General features: G+C 41.9%; 2 protein-coding genes across 3 annotated transcripts in view; one reads left to right on the forward strand and one right to left on the reverse strand.

The window, feature by feature from the left end:
• syn3 (synapsin III) overlaps positions 1 to 18,557 on the forward strand; it is a 135,511-nt gene that overhangs the window by 66,215 nt on the left and 50,739 nt on the right. The window lies entirely within an intron of this gene.
• Positions 65 to 18,406, reverse strand: LOC146650210 (metalloproteinase inhibitor 3). Its single transcript, XM_085386483.1, has 5 exons — positions 18,067 to 18,406; positions 8,226 to 8,308; positions 6,369 to 6,480; positions 4,060 to 4,181; positions 65 to 2,125 (listed from the first exon to the last, which is right to left on the reverse strand). Exons 1-5 carry the CDS (start codon positions 18,404 to 18,406, stop codon positions 1,928 to 1,930), a joined length of 855 nt encoding a protein of 284 aa, XP_085242609.1. The 3' UTR covers positions 65 to 1,927.

Here is an 18,557-nt window from a genome sequence, read left to right on the forward strand (position 1 = left end):
ATGAACCACAGAAATAATGACACAGAAATGCCACAGCTGGAGGAAGAGCTCATTATGTATGGAGGTGAAGAACGATAAACTAAATACTGCTGAAAGATTCAGTCATAAAAAAAAAAAAAAAAAAAAAAAAAAAAAAAAAGTGAGCTCCCGGCTAACCTTCGCTCAAAATGCTGTTTAAAAAAAAAACAAAAAAAAACAGAGAACCGAAAACCCCCCCAAAAACAACAAATAAGAGAAAATATAGAATTTCGTAGAAATTAAAGGGATTAAAAAAAAAAAAAAAGTGACACAGATAACCAGAAATGGACCATAAATGAAACACAACCTAGTTAGCCTAGCTTCACATAGTCTGGAAATAGCACAGCTAGCATAACCATCTCAACATATGAAACATACACAGTAGTGTTTGAACGAATTTGAAACCACCGTAGTTTGTCCTTCCTCTCTACTATGCTATGCGAGGCAGTTTACAGTATCCTGCTTTAAGCTGCCATAAACTAGGCTAAATCACTGCCAAAAATAGATGCATAATTAGCACAAACATGTCAGAGTGATATCAGTATTCTTTTAGCAAACCAACAGTTTCTGTGCTTGGCGCTCTCTTAGCATAAATTACGAATGGGCTCTTCCTCTTTGTGAGGCCAGTCTGTGTCCGTTATTGGAATGGAATGAAGGGAAGTAAAAATAAGAGAAAACCCCAGACGGGAACAGGCGAACAAGAATGAATTTAGTGACAATATATTGTTACTTTCATTTATATATAATGTTCATCTCAAATAGTTAAATAAAAAAGATTGAATATACACTTACAAAATATGTCCTTCTCTGAAACCTCTGTTATAGTTTTAATTTTATCGGATTGGTAACGAGTACCAGCTTGGGGGGGTGGGGGGGATTATAATGAAGCCAAAAAAACCAAACTACCATAATAGTACCATAATGTTGAATTTGCTGATGCTGGTGCTTCATTTAATACACTGCAGTGAGTTCACGATATTATTTGGCCTGTTTTTCTTTTATGCACATATACCACATAGTATAACCCAATAAACATATAAATAAATGTAATAGAGGTTTCAGATGAGTTGATTTCTGTAGCTTATTTTATATACAGCAACAAATAAAATATCACCATCTCTGCAAGAAATCGGGCGCTTCCCCGCGCTGGCACTGTGTTACTTTTGTGAAGCAGTGCGCAACAGTCGCGTTAAAAACAGGAAGCAGACTTACTACCATTATAAAGACGTGTGTGACAGTTCAAACTGAACATAACCGATACTTCACTGTGAAATATTGTCCATTTCACAAAGGGGTTTGAAGCCAAAATAGACGTGTATCGTTAACATATATAATATGTTGGCGCTGTTTCGGCCATGTTCGGTATATTGATAGCAACAAGCTAGCTTTACTCAGCAAATTTACAAAGGATCATCTTCGTAGTATACTTCGTCTGACACCTCCTGGCTTTTGCTTTAGAGACTTCTCCTCGTTCAAATGATCCTGACACTAGCTACTAGCTAAACTGCAGGTTGCTAATTGAAGCCAATGATACTGATGCTGTAAATAATACTTATGATTAAATCTTTTCAGAAGCTCTCAGTAGGTTGAGCGAGGTCTTACACTTTTTATTGGCCCTTTCTGTCTTTGTCACCGATGTCAACTTGGTGCAAAGGACGGAGTTTGTAGTACAAGGAAAAAGGAGCCACAGGACAAGCTGTACAAATAAAGGGAGGGTGGGGGGTATTATTTTCTATCAGAAGTGCTACAAACAGGCACTGTAATAGATTTGCTCTTTTTTTTCCCTTTAAAAAAGGGGGACATCACCCAGGCAGGTGAGCTCGAACAGTCCTGTAATACTCTAAACGTGACCAGGGATGGGACGGAGTTTGGGAGGCGGCAGCGAGTTTCAGTCAGAGGGCGTTTGTGTTCAGGGGTCAGTGGCATTGATGGTGGTTTTATCACGGGTGGTCATGCCTCGGTACCAGCTGCAGTAGCCCTCCTTCTGCTGGATGCAGGCGTAGTGCCGGGACTGGTAGCCGGGATAACCGAAGTGGGACAGCATGTCCGTCCATAAGCACTCGTTCTTGGAGGTCACGAAGCAGGGCAGGTAGTGGCAGGGCTTAATCTACAGAGAAAGGAGAAAAACCCGAGATGAAGCCTGACAAGCACTATCCCATGATTTGGCATGTTGCTAGAACATACATGATACTGAGTTATAACAGCTTTTTATTAGTGCTGTCAGCGTTAACCTCGTTAAAATGACGTTAACGCCATAACCACATTAACGCGGCAAATCTCCGTTAGCAAGTTAACGCGGATGGCCCCGTGCGTGGGGCTGCACGGCGTCAATGCGTTCGCGCGGTTAGCACGTTAATAAGTTAACGCCGTCATTTTAACGCTGACAGCACTACTTTTTATATTATAACTAAATATCATACCATAGCGCTAATTAGCTTAGCACTTATTAGCTTTGAAAGAAGAGGTTAAAAATGGCGGAAAATGGTTACACTAGTTGAGCTTGGATCTGGCTTCCTAGGTAGCATAGCAAAAAGACAAATAAGCAGATTTTGGCAGTATGAAAGATGTTCCCTGAATACTTAAACAATTTACCGACTGCGTTTTCTCAAATCCTAAAGTACTTTGAATTTACAGTATTTAGGTTTATTTATGGTTCATTATGAATTAGCTTAATGAGTGCTAAGAAACATAGCTTGGATCTTCAAAAACACTTGACATGAAATACATGCTTGGTGAAACAAGCAAAACATGCATCTTTGCTCTACTGCCTTTCAGCGTTTGCTTTCAGGGATTTACTGCAGAAGATTTATTGATCTGATGGGACTGGGGGAAAAAATGGCAGCTCTCTAAATAACTAAGCTCAAACCCAGTAAGTCTACACTGGCACGTGCTGCTTTGTGCGACGGAACGTTGACATCTTCCTGAAGCAGCGAGAGTTTTTTGTAGTTTGTCAAGGATTCAGTTCGATGTTAGCCTTTCGTGCGTCACCACTCCAGGTGCTCACACAAAAAGCAGCTTCACAGATGAATATACAGCCTGAAGTGACAGGAAGATTCACATAACTAACCGAGTCGTCACACTTATCTGGATATGAATTCAGCAGCAAATTCAATTAGTACATTAAAGGCCACGTTTGCCATTTTTGGCTGCTTTTGTTACTCAGGCCAAGAAAGTTCATCCTCCGTGGCTCAGAGATGTCTGACATAACTTCTCAGTTCGAGTGCTTCTAACGATCTGTAGAGAGTAATAAAACTGCCACGACATGCTTCTTCGCGCTCCAGTGCCGTAAGTCCTCATTTGTGAAGGAATGCGAAGGACAGAGGAGCTGTTTTTTAAAACCGTGCAGTGATTTCTGTGTCTGCTTTGCGCTTAAGGGCCGTCACCATGACGCCTCAGCTGATTGATTGCCTCCTTCGATTGCCTCTGGGCTGCTGCCACGTACAATCTGAGCACAGTTTACTTGCTTTGGCCCGTATTGGGAACAAACAGGTCTCCCTGCTAATCCACTTATACTGATAGGGGCCCGGCGCGTTAGCAGATGTCCGCGGCGCCGCTGTACAGTAGGATGTTTATGAGGCGTTTCGGCAGCTGCGCAGCAGCAAGCTACATGTGTGAGTCACATGAAATGGGAGGCTTGAGCTGATTCCAGACCTGTTACTTAATTCCCTGTGACAGTAGTAAAACTTGTTTTTTTTCTCCATTTCTATCCCAGCTAAACATCCGTGATGAATAATAGTGGGAATTAGACACTTAAAAAGGAGCTCATATTTCAGTCTTGATAAAAAATAATCCGTTCAATGGCTTGCAGTAGAATTAATGATTGATTTGATTCTTCACACAGAGCCACCATAACTAAGTATACACATCCTTCCTCCTGTACTGTTTAAATCCTGTTATATTAATCAACTTTATAAGTGGTCATCCAGCAGGATAACATTTGGTTGCCTTTGCAAAAATGAGCAGCAGTAAGCTCCTCTTGAGCCTCGTCTTTCCTCATCTATCATATCCTTGTTGGGACAAAGGTTGCCTGTTGACACTCACCCTGCAGTTGCAGCCCAGCTGGTAGCGATGGTTGATGCCTTTCTTCTGCGCCAGCGAGAGGCGCTCCCACCGCTCGTTCAGGTTGCACAGCCCCGTGTAAACCTTGCCGTCGTAGACTCGTCCTGTGGAAGCACAGGATATTTGGATGTCACTCTTAGATTGTGTTCTCACCTCTGTATAAAACGATGTTTAAGTACCTCTTAGTCTTTAAAACGGACTCTGGAGTCATGCAAACAGATGTGAGGATTTGGCGTTTTTCTTTGCCAGACACACACATGACAAACTGAATCTTCGACTTTGGACGAACCAACAGAACGACATTATCGACCTAATTCACAGAAATTTTAATATTTTCCAAGGCCTTAAGGGGCGTATTTACTTTGCTCTCTCTGGCGCCCAATAAAAGCATCTGTACTTGATTAATGTGTAAAGACCCACACATTAATCCCGACTCAGGTCACAATGCATGCATGCCACTTATTTTGTAATCGTTTCAATATAACACAGGATACTGTAGTCCCATCACTCAACCAGTCCAACTTATTTGCCCATGGTAAGACAATATCATACAGTAAGCCCATATTAAACCAGCACCTCTATTTCTGGATATCCAAATGTCAGCAGACATCTATTTTTAGTGCTGGACCATTTGCACCTTACGGACTCCCGAGACAGGTGCACAATGGCACACTGCATGTGCTCGGGAACGTTTCGATGTCATCAGTGTTGTCACCTCATGGGAATGTGACAGCTCACAAATATGTGCATCTTCGACCCCCAGTGCACCTCCCAATCGGCCTGCATCGTTGCACTGGGATTACTGGAGTCGCTTGCGGGTTTATTACATGGTGCAGAGTGTGCGACACGCACCTAAAATACCAATCGGGGTCAGCGCCCTTATGCTTGATCAAAAGAGATTTTTGCAGCTCACGCTGGAGGCCTCGGTGTGTTTAAATTGTTCTTAATACAATCCTAATTATATGGAGTTCTTTCTATAGATGCCCTGGCAGGAGCGAAAGACACTGATGTCCCCTCGCACCCGGACTGGGTAAACATAGCAGTCACTGCCCAGCAACGCCAGCTCGTTGGCTTGCACTGTGCGGTGCAGTTAGAGTATTTACAGGTCGGGACTTAGCGACAGTTATATACACCAAGCGCAGCAGGGTCCAAAGTAAACTGCACCTCTGTTAGAAATAGCAACTCATAAAGTGCTTCTGCTGGAAAATGCCAGTCGCTTCCTGCTGGCTGCTAATTACGAGTTGTGTGTGTGAGAGGAAAAAACAAAACAAAACTGCAGTTTCTAGACGGCGAAGCTAAGGGAAATGAGTTTTAAGAGGGCCATTCCTTTGCCACCTTGCACGGTGGCAAACAGTAGGTTGTAATTAGTGGGAAACTTTGTGTGACAGGACAAACCAAGAAATCCTTGGGGAGGAGAAGTGTGTGTATCTTGCAGTGATGCTGGCTGGAAGGCCTCTGAATGTTTTCAGCACCCATTTGGTGATAAAATGGATTCAGTTTGGATTTAATCATGCCACAAGCTCAAAAAAGGATATATTGAGAAAGAGTGTTGCTAACAGTTACACGTCCTCTGAGACTGTCACATACAAGCAGTCGCTAAGTTTATGTTATTACGAAACAGACCGCGAGTGGTCAGTTATAACTTTCTCTGGTGCTATCACAAATGATTACCTGAAGCCATTTATCAGAAATGCCAAAGGCAGTAAAATCAAATAAAAACAGTTATTTTGGACAATCAAAGACCTTCACAATGAGGATATTTTGTAAAAGCAACTTTCAGCTCTTATCCCACCTCCATACCCTTTAAAAGGCCTGTTTGATGTTTGATGGCTGAGAGTTAAGTCAGAATTAGGTGCCAGTTACACTCGGGGTAAAGCTTTGGCACTTAGCTGTGAACATTCAACTCGGGGGAGGAGTCTTTGGAATGCACCAATTAATCTCCTCATGAAGACTCTGAGCCCCTCCCCCTACACACAGAGTGGAGCAGCCACTCCAGAATGCTTTTTAACCGAAAACTAATTTTAACCAAAACTTAATCATTGCTTGTTCCACTTACATTAAACTCGGCACTAAAAATGACTCTGAGGAGCAGACAGCCATCGAGCAAAGCTGGATAGCTTAGCTTAGAGTTTCCTTCATATAATTTGATTACGGTGACATTTTCTCCCTTAGCACAGATTTCTGTAAACGTTGCATAGCCTCGCTTTGAGAGGGTTTCTCACACTTAACGTTGATTATTTCAACAGTCTGAGTAAAAATCAGTCAGAGCAACGCTCAAAACCACGGCTCACCTGTGATCAGGTACTGGTATTTGTTGATGTCAAACTTCACACCGCACAAACTCTCCGAGGCGTCTGTGTAAATGTGCTGCACATGCTGGACTTTTTCAAATCCTTTGTACATCTGTAAGACATGAGAATCAAACATGGAATTACACCCCCATGCTCTTTAAAAATAGGAAAGTGTAATGTTTCTGCACCATGGCACTCCATCTCTTCCTCAACCTCCACATATAAATAATGACGAATGGAAACAGCACACTGGCTTTATCAGATGACATTTCTTAAGGAGCGCCTCAGGGGAGAAGGAGTATTTGGCTCTGCCCTCAACCTAATCATAGATAACATAGCTACGTTGTGTAATATGCTTTCACTTTGATGGCGTTTTGGCAAGGTCACTGCTAAAATCCAGTCCTTCCATTCAGCTCAGTCATGTAGAGCCCGAAGTGAATGTTTGCTCTGAGAACTTTCTGGATTTTTCTTCCCCTGGCAGTGTAATCTATTTGTCTGGGAACAACAGGAAATCCCTGTTTAGATGCGGCGTTCTGAGAAAAGCAGAACAAACTGTTACTTAAGCCAGAAACTGTGGCACTTTGGGAAAGCCAAAGGCACAAGTCTCATAGGATCTGTTGAAATTTGAAAAGAATTGTGTAAGTTATTAGAGCAAAGCACTGTTTTCAGTACAAACCAGCAGACTGAAATACAAATAAATAAACCAAGAGGCTCAAAGGCCACGTCTAATTGCTGAGGATAATCCCAGAGTGGCACCTGCTATGCTTCGCCATCAACAGGCCACTTGATGTTTTTGTTACAACCTGGGATTTTACTGATGCATCGCATGACTCTACTGAAATATTTACACTCAGAGTGAGGAGTTTGGTTGAGCTCTAATGCCCGAAAGCCTGCTAATCCTCCAGCCTGGCTTCTATCTGAGCAGCAGGCCGATGTCAGCATCTGTCAGAAATATGCAGTGTTATGTAAGAATATAGAGGAAGTAAAGAATGAGCTTTCAGGGCAAGGATCCTGAAATGCTTTTCAGCTATTACACGGCAGCTGAGGGGGCGGAGAGACAGCATTGTAAGTAAAATGTAACAAGCCACGATATGTAGTCAGTTATACTTAAAAATGAGAGCAAAGATTGGTCTTCAGTTGAAAAGATGCAGAAATTTTACAATTTATTTGCTTCAGATTAAAAAAAACAAAAACCTTAAATAAGTGACAACACTGGGGGAAAAGCCAATCTTTACTAATAATAATCAGCATATTTCTTTCCTGTAGTGTGACAAAAGAAAACTAGATAGGCAAGCCTCATATATACATGTATGTGTGGATATTTTCAGGCTATACAGGTAACGTCCCATGTCAGCAGATGTCATGGTTTCATGGAGCTCAGGATTAACTTGTCATCACTAGCTAGTACATATCATTAGCTAATAATAGCAAAATTCTTTTTCTCTGTTCATGAGAGCTAAAGAAAAATGTATATAAATCTTATATAGAGACCATTTTAGAATATTTAGATAGTTTGTGATTGGCTTAGTTTAGCAGAAGAACTGGAAACAACCAGCCATTTCTGTAAATGTCCAGTCAGTTGCTAATATGAAAAAAACAAAACTTCGATATTGTTAAACTACTCTGTTATTTGTATAACATGTTATTTGATCCTGTTTTTGAAATGTAAACAAAAGCAAGATTAGATGTTTCGTTCCTTTTGGTCGTTTGCTAGGTGTCCTGGAAATCTCTTCTTGGTCATGTTATTGCACAAACACAGGGATTAAACTGAAACTTGCCATAAAAGGATTTTGCTTTCTGTAGCTTTGTATTTAACTCAGGCAAACAGCATCGGATTAAGCAGATGTTTGTTCTCACCTTCATTTGCTTGACAGTGTAGCGCATGGTTCCAAACGGTCCATCTCTCAGGAGCTTCTTGCCCACCACTTTAGCTCGAATCACTGTGAAGAGAGCACACAGGTGCATTCCTTTTAGCGTACAACTTTCCAAGCAAATAAACACATTGCTTCTGTTAAATGCCGTTTCAGGACCAGGTTGGCACCACAGTTAACCATTTATGCATTACTTCCATTTGCTGAGAAAGCCAATAGAGAAAAATCACTAAAGGAAAGAATGAGTTTGATACAGAAATGGAAGGAAAAGAGTCTGAACTAGAAAGACATGGATGTCTGCAAATAACTACTCTAGGGTGGGATTGGAAAAAAAACATTCATGTTCACTGTTATTAACTTTTGACAATCTGAATACTAAATCTTCACATAATTAGGAAAAAGTGACTTTAAACAAAAACAGGGTCCCATCTTTGGGAGTACAGCTTGACAACGATCTTATCAGAGTGCAGGACCCTCATGTAAATGTTGGCGAGGTGAAAATGCTTAGCGGCAAGTTTGATTTGTTTGCTTTCACTTGTGTTGGCGTAAGGGGGCTTATTATGAAAGGCCAGGAACTGGGAGTGTACAAAACGAGTGATCATTTGAGCTGCTGCTTCAGCGCCTGCCTCGAGCTGCGGGCCCTGCATGAGCTTTCAGTCCCGCTCTGAAGTTCACCTGCTGCCCAAAGCCCAACAGCCACAGACACAACTAACACTGACTATGTTTGTTATCTTCTCCCTGTGGAATTTCCTTCCCAGATTCTTTGGGGTTTCACATTCCCCAGAAAGGGGGGAGAAAGAAATGAGGCATGTGGCATCTTCTGTTGGATTTCTGTTTGTCTAGCTGTCCTGCTAAAAGGCAAAAGGAAATTGGGCATAAAACTACAAGTCAAATAGGAAGCTATTACAGCATGGCCACCCAAAAGTGGTGACCACAGATTTATTTTAGTTATACGGTCCCCTATTTGAACCGAGACTTTATTTATGCAACACACCAAATCCTATTTTGAAGCAGTAAATTGAGCAATGCAGCCATCCAGGAGCCTCAAACAGATTTTGTGTTACTTTTCATTCATTTCAGTCTTCTTTAGTAGAAAGCGGTGGCATTTTGTTAACTGTCACTGTTAATGTCACCAAATAAAAGATTAAATCACATTAAATCGTAAATTAATAAAAAAACAAAAAAACAAAAAACATGGGTCACTCCTTCCAGATTCCAGCCCCTGCCTGCCCTCTACTTTCTGAACTTTTGCAATAACTTGGTGCACAGCATTTGATCCATTAACCTGTCAGCTCGCTCTATATGAACTCAGGAGCGCTGCTATGTGATCAACCTCTGCTAAATGCATCTAAATGCTGTCTGACAGACGTCTGCAGCTGCAATTACAACAGCACAGGAGCACAATTACACAGGAATGTGCAGATATAACTGGATACTTTTGCCTCATTTCAGTACACTGCCGCCATTATTTTCAAATGCCACCCGAAAACGCAGTTTCATTCTCTGCCCCGGCCTCAAAACCAACCCTCAGGACTAACAAATGTTTGTGTTTGACGAGTCACAGGTCAGCTGATTTAGCTGAAGTACATCCAGATAGGACCCCTTCGTTTTTCTTTAGACGAAGGCCACTAATTGGCCTGTGATAATAAGTGTGACGCACCAAAGACAGGATTTCCTCGAATTGACCTCCTCTGCATTCAGCAGTTATATTTGCAAATGACCGCAGAGTTGCCAGCTCACATATTTAAACCCATTTCTCACATTACCCTGGTTCATCTGGAAACTACAGGTATACTAAGTAGGTACTTTCTAAACTTCTTTTAGTGTTTTTGATTGACTCAAAGTTAGCAAACTACGCTAGCTAACCTAGCCTGGCTTCCAGGTCTAAAAAAGGAAGTCAACAGCACTTCCAGCCTTAAATGTGTATTCTTTTTAATGGCCAGCAGGAGGCGATCATCTGATTGCAAAATATAATTTGTATAAAAACATTTAGTTTATCAAAGCTAATATTTTAGTAAAACACTTTTCTTATTAGTTTATGGGGATCATCACCAGGTTCAATAAAACCTGAAGTTAGATTCAAATAAAGAACATAATTTACAAAATTACAGCCATCGTTTCTACGGTTAATGAGTGGAAGCTAGGTAACCTAGCTAAGAGTGATAATGATTGAAAAAAAAAAAAAAAAAAGTTTGGCTTTAACAACTTTTGAACTAAACCAAGTAAAATAACATGTGTAATAGTTTTGTTACAAAAATGTATTTTAATATCAGTCATGTATTACCTGGCTGAAGGTTCACTCCATCTTGTGAGGTAAATATATTAACTATTACACCATAGCCATGTCTGTCATGTTAAGTTTAGGTTAGCGAAACCTAACCCGGGCTTATGCAGTGTTCTTGCTATTGGAACTGTCAGTGACGAGTGAGGAGGAGGAGTCTTTCCCTGTGGTTGTCACTGCAACTGCAAGTGTAACTAAAATATGTATGAAGAAAATTTTGATCTGGAAGCACCCTCATGAGAAGAAATTAATCTCTTTGCGCAACAAAAGCAGTAGGCTAGGCCCAGAAAGGAAAGAAAGTTGACCTCAAGTAGTTCACCAACCTATTGTTATTCAAAACAGGCTATAACCCCCCACCCTCTTCCGCCACTACCTCCCCTCAGAACACTTTCCTTGTGACGCACAGGGATTCATCTTCTGCTGAAGACCTGACACACATTTTCAACAGTGGGAGTCTTTTTGTCATAAGAGAGGTAAACAGGAAATAACCTGAAAAAAAAAGAAGAAAAAAAAATCCCCCTCCACTCTCTTGCCTGAAGCAGGCGATTACACAAGCATGGATGCAAATGCTAAGTCTTAAGGTGAGCGTGTAATTTAGTTAAACATTTAGCCAGCCTACGTACAATGTGGCAAACTGCAAGCATGGCAAGAATAAGGCTAGTCGTTTGAGTGTGTCTGTGGATGTGTGAGGGAGAGGAGGAAAGCAAGGCACGGGGCGCGTAACGCCGATTTTGGTATGCAGAAAGTTGTCCAAGCTTGAGGAGGCGAGTAGGAGGAAGAGGAATTCTCAGGACGACACACTACCACGCTCAAAAATAAACACTGAAACCGAATCCCCAATGCAGAGCTTTATGTCAGGTGAAAAACACTGGCGCAGAGAGCATGCAGCGCTCGCTCACATGCCAAATGGAGGGAAGCTTATGAAGCACAGGGATTTTTCTTTCCTATCACTCTGATACCATGATGGTCGATTTCTGCCAAATCAAATATAAGAACCTAACAGTCTTTAAATTTGGCTTAAATGTGCTCAAACGTAGCAGACTTCTTAAAAAGTACCCAACTGTAATGTCAGTCATCAAGCTTCTAGCTAATATTTAAGCTAAGTGAATACCAACACACAGCTGGTAATGCCAGACAAAGCAAAGTGCAGTGCATGAAAACGAAAATCCATTTAACTGCCTGTGAATTCAACTTCTTATTCACCAAATTAGAAAGTTGATTTCCCTTCATTAGAGGCTCCTGCGGGATCGAGCGACAGGAACCTTGAACCAACTACTCGTTTTAATGTTGCCGTCACGCTAGCAGACCTCAAAAATGCTAGTTGCCAGAGTTAAAATTGGTACCCTTTTGCACACTTTGGCCAAAGTATCTAAAACACAGCATCGTGCTCTACAATGAAACCTTGTATCTAAATTAGGGAGTATGCTGAGAAAGCTCTGGGAAAGGCAGTCACAACCCAACACTGGGTGCTATCTGTGCATCGTACTACCTTTGCACCTGCTTTGCATTTTCCTCTTCTTGCTTTTTATCTTTGCCACTCACCGACTTGCTGTTACTCACTCAAATCACCAGCTGCCTTTCACCTTTTTACCTGTTAGACTGCAAGTGTTGCGTAAATCTTGGTAACACTGACAGTTAGAGGTCAGTACAGATCAAACAGTACTTGTTACTATTCTTTCAAGTTCGCTAACCTTTAATAAACATACTGAAGCTGAATAAATGACAGTTTTTTGGTTTATTCTTCATTGTGTTTTCATGTATGAGTGTTGTACCATTGTGCGTCGCCCCTGTATTGGCCTCTTGTTTTGGAACAGTTAACCTCTGGGTGGCTGTGTGGTCATTAGAAGGGAAGGGCGGGCTGGACATTCGATACGCCTGGCTCAGGGGACGAACATCCCAAGCTTGTATGGAATCCAGACTCTTTGACATCTCCTCGAATTTTAACTCACTTGAGGAAAAGTATAAAAATCTGATCCAAGCTTACATAATTCAACGGTGGGGGGAGAGAGCAGATGCTGCTAAAGGGAGTAGCTATTTACCTGAATGCTACATAACTCATTAATAGGAGGATGAGGTCACAAAGCTCAATGCCATGCATCGCTCTAAACCCACTATGCTTTGCTTGTTTCACTAAGCTCCTCTATGGATAGCAAACATCCACAGTGGGGCAGGATCCTTTCTTTCAATGGCCTGATCCCCAATCCCAAACCGAGCATAAACGCATATCACGCTAATCCTCAGCTTCTAACTCGGTTTACAGCGCAAGCATGTAAAAGTTTGCTCCTGTCACCTCCAAGCATTTTGGGAATGAGCGGCATTACGAAGCAATATTGAATTTCATGGTCAAAGCTTACTCCCAGACCTCTAATCTTGCTTCGGGAGGGCTTTGGAAAAACAAGTGCTGCACATTTCCTCCTTGTGAATGGGCTGCTTTAACCCAGCTGCCTAGTAGAGGCCAACAAGGTCTTTGCATAAGGCAGCAGCCAGGTCATTGCCCAGTGCTCAGGTATGTAGCAGGGGAAAAAAAGAAAACAACAAAAAACAACCAGCTACAACTCTGCCAACTCTAACAGTAGGCAGTACATTTTGGGCCTTTCTATCACATGACCACAGAATAAAGTCCAACACAGACAGGAAACTGCAGCACATGCATACTTTTGTATATCACAGTTTTAGATTTGTCAAGTAAAAAGGAGACATTCTGCAATAACCTAATTTTCAACCCCTTTAACCTAATTGTGATTCATCCAGTGGAGTGCCTGCGGGTGATTGTGGGTCAGGGCCAAGAAACCAAGAGGGAAAATGCTTTGAACTCCACTGATGGTCTTAAATTTGGAAGATACAGGCTTTGATGTTGACGTTGAGAATTACAGCCCTTCTCTCCTGTCAAATGAGCATTTCAACCCTATGCCGTGTTGTTTTCCACGTCTCCGAGTCCAGCGAAGAAAGCAGGAAAGCAGGTTTCAGTTTGAGTTGACAGAAAGAAAAAAAAAGACATTCAGCCTAAAACAACAACAATAAAAAGATCTCTACACCAGTTATACAGTTAAATTGTCCATGATTTGGTAATTGCACATGCTGGGAGGCTACACTTGACCCAGAATATCCTGTGAGCATGTGACCTTTTAGTGTTTCTGAAGCGCTTCTCATCGAGGGACTGGAGGTGCGCAAGCAAACCGCAAGCATTCAAAGCACAACCCAAGCTAAGCCCAGGGCCTTGGAAATGGGATTTGTGGGGCTCACAACTGATCGCTGGCCCCCATTGAAGTCAGTCCCAGATTCTACACTGCAAGTCTCATGGGGTGCCAACACCACAAGCTATCCAAAAGATTTGAAGGACTGTGAAAGGCATCGCTTGAGCGTTTGTCAAACGGGGTCACTTGGCTGAAGACACACCCACAGGCTCTGTGATCAGTCCCCACCAAAGAGAAAACGGCCATTTTGGGGCTGTAATGTCACAGTTTCTGTTATCCCCCCTTATAAACAGTGGGATCCTCTAAAGTATGACAGGCTAAACCTGCACCACCTCCTCCTCCTCTAAGATGCTGCAGAGGATTCACCAAACCATCATTGTGAGTTGCTGCCCACGTCAGAGCTAAATGAAGTGACTTCCACCTACAGAGGCACGCTGGTTCTGTCCTTGGAATCTGAGCAAAGAGAAGCCTCCTTTTCACAGGCAAGTCTGGCAAAGCCTTAGGAAAAGCAAAGTCTTGTGGAGCGATTATGACACTCTGAGACTGGAAAAAGGAAACTGCAAATGAAATGGCATTTTTAAAGTTACACCGTGTCCTCGATGTGACGTTTTTCTTGCTGCCAAGGGGTAATAAAAATATGTGAACTGAACAGGATGTCAATCGACGAGAGAAAAGCAGGTTTATGAGAGCTGCTGGATTCTGGAAATATGAGCTTTATTATTGTTTATTGATGGTGATCCATATGCTAAATCGTTAAGGTTAACAGAGCATTTCAATGGGAAAATCTACTTTCAGAGTTAGCTGACACCACTAGCTTTGTGCCGGTATGAATACCATGCTGTACATTGACGATAACCAACGCTAAAGCTTCAAGCTTAGCAATTTAGGCGTTGCTACCTTGATGTTTTGAAACGTGATGTAATGCCTCCAGGCTCATCCTAAACCAAATCCTCCTCTGAGACTAATGGGGACCTCAGACCCCCCAGTACACCTCTACAGAGTTGGATGCTTTATAAGAGTCAGAGGAGTCACCGCCTGCTGGCTGCTGAAGAGAATGCAAGTTCAAGGCACTTAAGCCTTTAAAGTATGAACTAGAGATGGCACGATACCACTTTTTTATGTCCGATACCGATACCGATATCATAAATTTGGATATCTGCCGATACCGATATGAATCCGATATAGTGTTTTTTAATCAACAAAACTGTTTTTTAAATATCTTGCTGCATTTTGTATAAGTTCATACTCAAGTTTAAAACAACAACTACACTAAAGCTATTCTGTTATACCTGTATGCAAAAAAAAAAAAATTTCATAGTTCAGCAATACTGATCAATCTAATAAACTTAAACCTACACCATCCTCCCTATTCTGGTATTTTAAAGAGTACTTGGTGTAGATATTAAGCAACCTAACTAATAGGGTTCCAACTCCCAGCAACAAAAATAAATAAATAAAAAATAGGGAACCACCCCTCACGCTCCACCTCATGATGCTTAATCGACGTAATCAACCTTAATTTGATGCAGTGTGAAAAAAAAAAAATGCACAGAAATCAATTATTTTTCAAGAAATATTAAATAGATTCAACATCTTTCTTCAACAAAATTGCAGACTGCACAGATGGTACCTTCCCAAAGGAAAAAGTACTATAGCTTACTAGGGTATATATATTAGACTTAATAGTTACTATATACAGTAATTGACTTCTATTCATTTTACATCAAATTGAAACTTTGGGTGTCAGATAATTATTTATTAAAAGCTAGACATTTTAAATGAGAATAAGAAAGAAAAGTATGTCTTTGTGCCCCCTTTTCCCTGTTAATGCCCTATCGGCCCCCCTGGCTAAACTTTGCTAGATCCGCCCCTGCACAGTTACCAGCGTCAGCTACGTAGAAAAAGATCCTCGAGTAGAAAGTAATATTAAATAAATTCTAACAACAGCTGATCAAGCTTAAACGTGCTGCTGTTGTTCAGCCGCTGGTTTCCTCTTTCTGGTGCAAAGTGGGCCAAAAACAAACCAGAGACACGGACTCGCGACAGAAAAGCCGATCAGCTGATCGTTAAGCAGTTTCACCATTGAAGTAGCAGCAGGAGAGGCAGTCGCTTGTTAAGCTTAAAGCAGGAATGCTTTACAAACATTCAGAGATGGACTTACACACTTGCTTTACTTCTCTCGGGATAACTTTGTCGGAGATGAAATGCCGGGTTGCTAGCGAAGCTCCAAATGCTATCCAGACCACCGACAGGTCCCGCATGCCACAGCCGCTCTATCACGTGATGCATACTGCTCCGACGTGCTAACGTTCTGAGGTGAGTTACGGCGTGTTGCAAGTTTTGTGAGGTGCTTTCGTGATATTTAATGGATCGGATTACATTTTTTTATTTTTCTCCGATATCCGATCCAGTAATTTAGGTCAGTATCGGACCGATACCGATACGTAATATCGGATCGGTCCATCTCTAGTATGAACCATCAAATAATTGCCAAAAAATAAAATCTAACAAAATTACAAATACACCTGTATATTAATTTGGATATATGAGTTTTAGTTTGTGTCATATTTGTTACATACAGCTTTGTTATACTATTTATTGCTTAAATATATATTGTGAATTTAATTGTTTCAGGTTGGGGTGTGTGTTCAAAAATGAAATCACACTGATGATGTAGAAGTCTCAAAAAGTCATGTATCAAATATGGTACACTTTGCATTGCAGGTGTATTATTGAATTCTGACCAATAAGCTGTGTCCATCTTTTATCTACAGTTTATGTTCACTACCTTCAAGTTAGTTCGCTTAGCTTAACTTAGCATAAAGACAATGAAAAAAGGAGGAACCAGCCAGCCTGGTTATGTCCAAAGACTCAGCTATAATTATAAAGTTGAATAAATAATGTCTTCTTTGCTTAATTCATACAAAAGCTTTGGCTGCAGACATCTAAATGTAGTCAAAAGGGCACTTTTAGGAAGTCTGCTTCACCTTTAAGAATAATGGGTATCATTTGTGCAGTAAATTATGATTTGGTGTGTGTATTTAACATGAAGAAGTCTCCAGTTTCATTAAGATTTTAAGGCATCAGTAACTAATGTTCTCTATAATCGTTTTCAGCCTCTACTGGTTACTAGTAGCAAGTACAAGATCATTAACAATGATGTCAGAGTGTGTTCATGTGAATTAGCTGACAGTAGGTGTTAGGGTGGGTTTACACACATGGTAGCTGTGTGTGTGTGTGTGTGTGTGTGTGTGTGTGTGTGTGTGTGTGTGTGTGTGTGTTCTGAACTGAGAGATTATTGTTTGAGCTCGGGCTAAGGATTTTAGAGTGCCTCATGACGGTTCACACATTTTCAGGTCAAATGAGATTAAAACAAAATATCGGCTCCAGTCAGAAACCCAAATGCGAGTCTGCGCTCCTCGTCTGCAATAAAAACCGCCTTTCTGTCCCATCTGAAACACTTCAGCCCTCTCTCCCCCTACAGCAGAGATCAAATGATCCTCGGGTCTTTACTGGTGTTATCCAACCACAGAGGTCAGGTTGGACCGGCGTTCCAGGCTAAGCCAGATCCTAAATTCATATTATTCTGGGCAGTCAGAGAAAGCACACCCAGGCCAGTAAAACAAGCCATGTACACCTCGACCCTCCACTGCTGCTTTATCAACCCGAGGCCGGGGGTACTGAGCCACTCAACACAGAAATACCAGAGCGTGCAGATAAATAAACAGTATTTGAAACATGTAAACTCACTGTGGGTCTTGTTTTCAACTGGTTCCAATTCACACCAATCAAAGCACATTCCCCCTCACCCACCCATCCTCCCACCAGAGCACAGCTTTGGGAAGAATGTGCAGACATTTGTGTCCCGAGCAAAAGCGGAATATTTGAAGTAAATTAAAAGTCAAACAGTTTTCTGACACACAGACACGCACAGAGCAACAACATTCAATCATCTGTGTGGGGAAGCCTGCTAAGGATCATCAAGGCAGATGCTGGAGGAGAACTCTGCACTCGCTCCGATTTAAACAGGTGGGACCACGAGGTGAATTGAATCAGGTGATTCTTATACTCAGGTCCTCAAGCGTCTTCATCAGTTTGGGACATTTTAAGCTCTCTCACTTTAATCAGCATCCTGCACTGACCAAAAACTACCAGAGTTTATTAAAAATGTCCAATTCACAGTGAGAGATCCGCATGCGAAAACCCAGAAAGGACTGGAAGGAACCAGTTTTTTCACGCTCCTGTGACAAGCAAAGCTTTTATTTTAACATCTGACCTCCGTGCAGTGGTTAGAATAAAGTCACACTAATTTTCATGAGTATGAGAGGGGGAAAAAAATCGGGGTTACCCACCTATGTCGGAGTTGCAGAAGGCGTCTTGGGGGTGCGTGAGAGCGCACGAGCAACCCTCCGTCAGCTGGTTAACATGCAGGGTGCTGAAGATAAACAGCAGGCTGACCAGGTACACTGAGTGCATTTCTCCAAACTTTCTCACTCCCTCTCTGGAATAAAACTGTCCGACTAAGTCCGCTGAATCACCACCACACGCTGGCTGCTGCTTCAGTAAGTAGTCAGTAGATGTAGCAGGTTCTGCGAGTACCGTCCACGTCTGTAGTGCTGCTCGTCTGTCACAGCTCGCTTCTCTCTGCTCGAGCGTTTCTCCCTGATCCCGCGGAGGAGCACACGCGCACATATAAGCGCGCGACGAAAGGTTCACGCCCCTCCCTCTTCAGAGCTCGCAACCAGTGCGGCCAATCACACGCTATTAGGAATAGCAGACACGATGACATACTGGAACATTTCCCCCTCTTCATCTTATTTTCCCATACAGACCTAAATATAAT

This window comes from Rhamphochromis longiceps, linkage group LG17, assembly GCF_057381845.1.
Source record: "Rhamphochromis longiceps isolate RC_006_pf linkage group LG17, R_longiceps_female_GT1.1, whole genome shotgun sequence".
NCBI classification, from domain to species: Eukaryota; Metazoa; Chordata; class Actinopteri; order Cichliformes; family Cichlidae; genus Rhamphochromis; species Rhamphochromis longiceps.